This window comes from Daktulosphaira vitifoliae, unplaced genomic scaffold (genome assembly GCF_025091365.1).
Source record: "Daktulosphaira vitifoliae isolate Bord-2020 unplaced genomic scaffold, ASM2509136v1 Scaffold_1, whole genome shotgun sequence".
Classification (NCBI taxonomy): Eukaryota; Metazoa; Arthropoda; class Insecta; order Hemiptera; family Phylloxeridae; genus Daktulosphaira; species Daktulosphaira vitifoliae.
The window spans coordinates 82,368,760-82,372,084 of NW_026099572.1; the positions used below are offsets into that span (position 1 = coordinate 82,368,760).

General features: G+C 28.1%; 1 protein-coding gene across 1 annotated transcript in view; it reads right to left on the reverse strand.

The window, feature by feature from the left end:
* LOC126896862 (uncharacterized) overlaps positions 1 to 310 on the reverse strand; it is a 12,012-nt gene extending 11,702 nt beyond the window's left edge. Inside the window, exons 1-2 of the mRNA XM_050670000.1 lie at positions 220 to 310; positions 101 to 155 (exon numbers count right to left, since the gene is read on the reverse strand). Coding sequence (XP_050525957.1) covers positions 101 to 155; positions 220 to 225 — 61 coding nt within the window. The 5' untranslated portion in view covers positions 226 to 310. The remainder of the gene's footprint in view (positions 1 to 100; positions 156 to 219) is intronic.
* Between the last annotated feature and the right edge of the window lie 3,015 nt (positions 311 to 3,325).

Below are 3,325 nucleotides of genomic sequence, written 5' to 3' on the forward strand. Positions count from 1 at the left end.
AAACACATCATAGTAAAATTAATACCTTCTCCGCTTCGCATCGAAGCTAAAATGTATTTAATAAACATATTACGCATTAATAATTTAAAATCAAAATTACCTTCGTTAAATGTCAAACAGGAAATTATCAAAAAAAAATATATTAATTGCCAGTTCTAAAATAAAATAAAATAACGTTTTATATTTTATCAATTATCTTCAATAAAATGTATTACTCACCTCCATTTTTACTTGTGTTTTCTATAGTAATGTATACTAAATAACTGATGACAATCTATGGGTTAAATATGTCAGTATATTTAAATATCACTAACATAATTCATTTTTTTTTTTATTTTTAATGTATACTGAATAACTGATGACAATCTATGGGTTAAATAGGTAGGTATATATAAATATCACTAACATAATTCATTTTTATTTATCTATTTTAATTAAAAAAAATTATTTTAAGTAAATTAAAAGTTTATACACTTTATTATATCAGTTAACATATTCATACACATGTAAAAAAAGTTGGCCAAATTGGAATTGTCATAAATATATTTTCAATATAATAATATACAGGCCAGTCAACGAAGGAAAAATGACGGAAAAAATTACCAACCAAATTTTTTTTTTTTATAAAGTTGAATTAAAATATGTATAATGACATACTAAAAGTCCTCAAGATTGTAATTGAGCTTTTTTTTTACAGCCTCGCAAAAGTTCAAAATATGAGCTTTTTTAATTTTCTCAACAAATATTTAATTTACAAAAAAAAGTTTCCTACAAAAGTTGTTTAAAAGATAATTTTAAACAAAAAATGTATCTTATATTTTTTCATTTAAAAATATTTTTCGAGTTACATTACATTTAATATGAGTACTTAAATTTATTTTCCATTTTTTTAGCTTCGATGCGAAGCTGAGAAGGTATTAATTTTACTATGATGTGTTTTTTTTTTATTTTTTTTTTTGTGTCTGTTGTTTAAAAGACAATTTTAAACAAAAAATGTATCTTATATTTTTTCATTTAAAAATATTTTTCGAGTTACATTACTTTTAAAATGAGTACTTAAATTTATTTTCCAATTTTTTTCATTTTACGGTTACTTTTTATCATGTTATACTTACATTAGACACAATGTTATAAATGCATATGTGTGTATGTGTGAGTTTATTTATTTATTGTATCATTAAAGTGTAGTGTATATTAAGATACAACCGATAGAGTAGGTAATTGATTTGACGCTATATTGTCTAAAGCCAACTAAACGCTAAATTGTACATTTCCAACAACAATCATATTATACCAATTGCCACTGGAATTTCTGGTAATCTTTATCTTTTTCTTTGCCTTAATTCCAAATACTTGGGGTCGGCCACCCATATCCTAAACTACCACTTGACACGATCTCCCTCATCTTCTATGCTCACATCAGCTGCCCTCATATCGCATTCAATAACATCCCTCAATCTCTTTTTTGGTTTTCCTCTACCTCTTCTTTCCTCAACATTCATTTCTATAACTGTTCTTAAAGCTTCCGATTCTTCTCTCCTCATAACATGACTAAATCATGCAAGTCTATTTTCTCTTATCTTATTCACGATTCACGCTACACCTATACTTCCTCTTATATGCTCGTTCTTTATCCTATCTTCTCTAGTCACTCCACTCATTCAACTAAGCAATCTCATCTCTGCTACACTCATTCTCTGCTCTACTTTCTTATCAGCCGCCCAACACTCTAAACCATACATCATAGCTGGTCTCACCACAATTTTGTAGAATTTACCTTTTAGCCTCATTGGAATTCTTTTATCACATAAGACACCAGACGCTTCTCTCCACTTCAACTACCCGCACTTAATCCTGTGTCTTACATTATCGTCAATACCATCGCCCTTTTGCACTACTGATCCTAAATACATAAAACTTTCTATCTCCCCATTCACACTCTCGCCAATTGTCACTGATCTCATTTCACCTACCTCATGTTCTCTTTTGTCAAACCAGCCAGAATTTCTGGTCATGATAAAATTAATTGTCATAAAGTGTCTAAAATTCTAAAGTTCTAGTAAACTCAATGGTGGATAATAACTTTCATGATATAAATATTAAAAGGTCAAATAAAGTTATTTAAATAAGTCTTCAATAACTTCTATTGTTAAAATTAATAATGAAATAATTAAAGTAAACCCATTGCTACTATTTCAACTAATCGCTATTTAAAAAAAAACCTAGCAGTGTCCCGGCACAGTGTGTATAGTTGGGTGCAGTATAGATAATATGCGACAGTGATTAAAATCATAATCAAAAAACAACGCCTTAATGCAAATCTGTAGATAGTGTTTAATTTTAAAATTTTAATGGATTATTACAAAAGCTACATGATCTCCTATTTCCTTATTTGTATCCTAAAAACAAGTTATATGCATTACTAGTGCAAATTATGTAATCGATGGAGGATTTCTCCACTATAAAGTTATTTGACAAATGTTTCAAACTAAATTTTTTCTATTTTTTTATTCATTTTCCCATTCTAAATTTTGATAGAATATATCTTCAACAAAAATACAATTTTCTTAATCTTCAATCTTTATTTTTATTGAATTTGTACGCCATTGACCTTTGCAATGTTCACATATAATAGAACATTTAAGTCCTGTTTTTCGGCAGCCACAATTTTTACCAGCTCCAGCACCTGACTAAAGGCCGTTTTATGACAATTATCTTTATTATTAGCAGAAATTCCAGTGACAATAGACATAATATAATTGTTGTTTGAGAATGTACAATTTAGCGTTTAGTTGGGTTTAAACATAATAGCGTCAAATCAATTACCTACTCTATCGGTTGTATCTTACTATACACTACACTTTAATGATACTATAAATAAATAAACTTACACATACACACATATGCATTTATAACATTGTGTCTAATGTAAGTATAACATGATAAAAAGTAACCGTAAAATGAAAAAAAGTAGCACAGTGGGGTCGAGGCACAGTGTGGACGAGGCATTTATATATAATTCATGTTGTCGATATCATTATAAGATAATTAAAAAATCTCAGCACAGTGGGGTCGTGGCACAGTGGTGACATAACATTGTCGGGTTAAGTTTAATGTATATGACAGTGATTAAAATCACTATCATAAGAAACGCTTCGATGCAAATCTGTAGATAGTGTTTCCTTTAGAGAAATTGGTGAAATATTTTAAAAGCAACATGAACTCTTATTTCTTTAATTATATCCTGATTAGTAGTTCTTTGATTTTAAAATATAATATATGAATAAACACTAATTATAGTTTTTAAATTTAGTATGAAATTGTG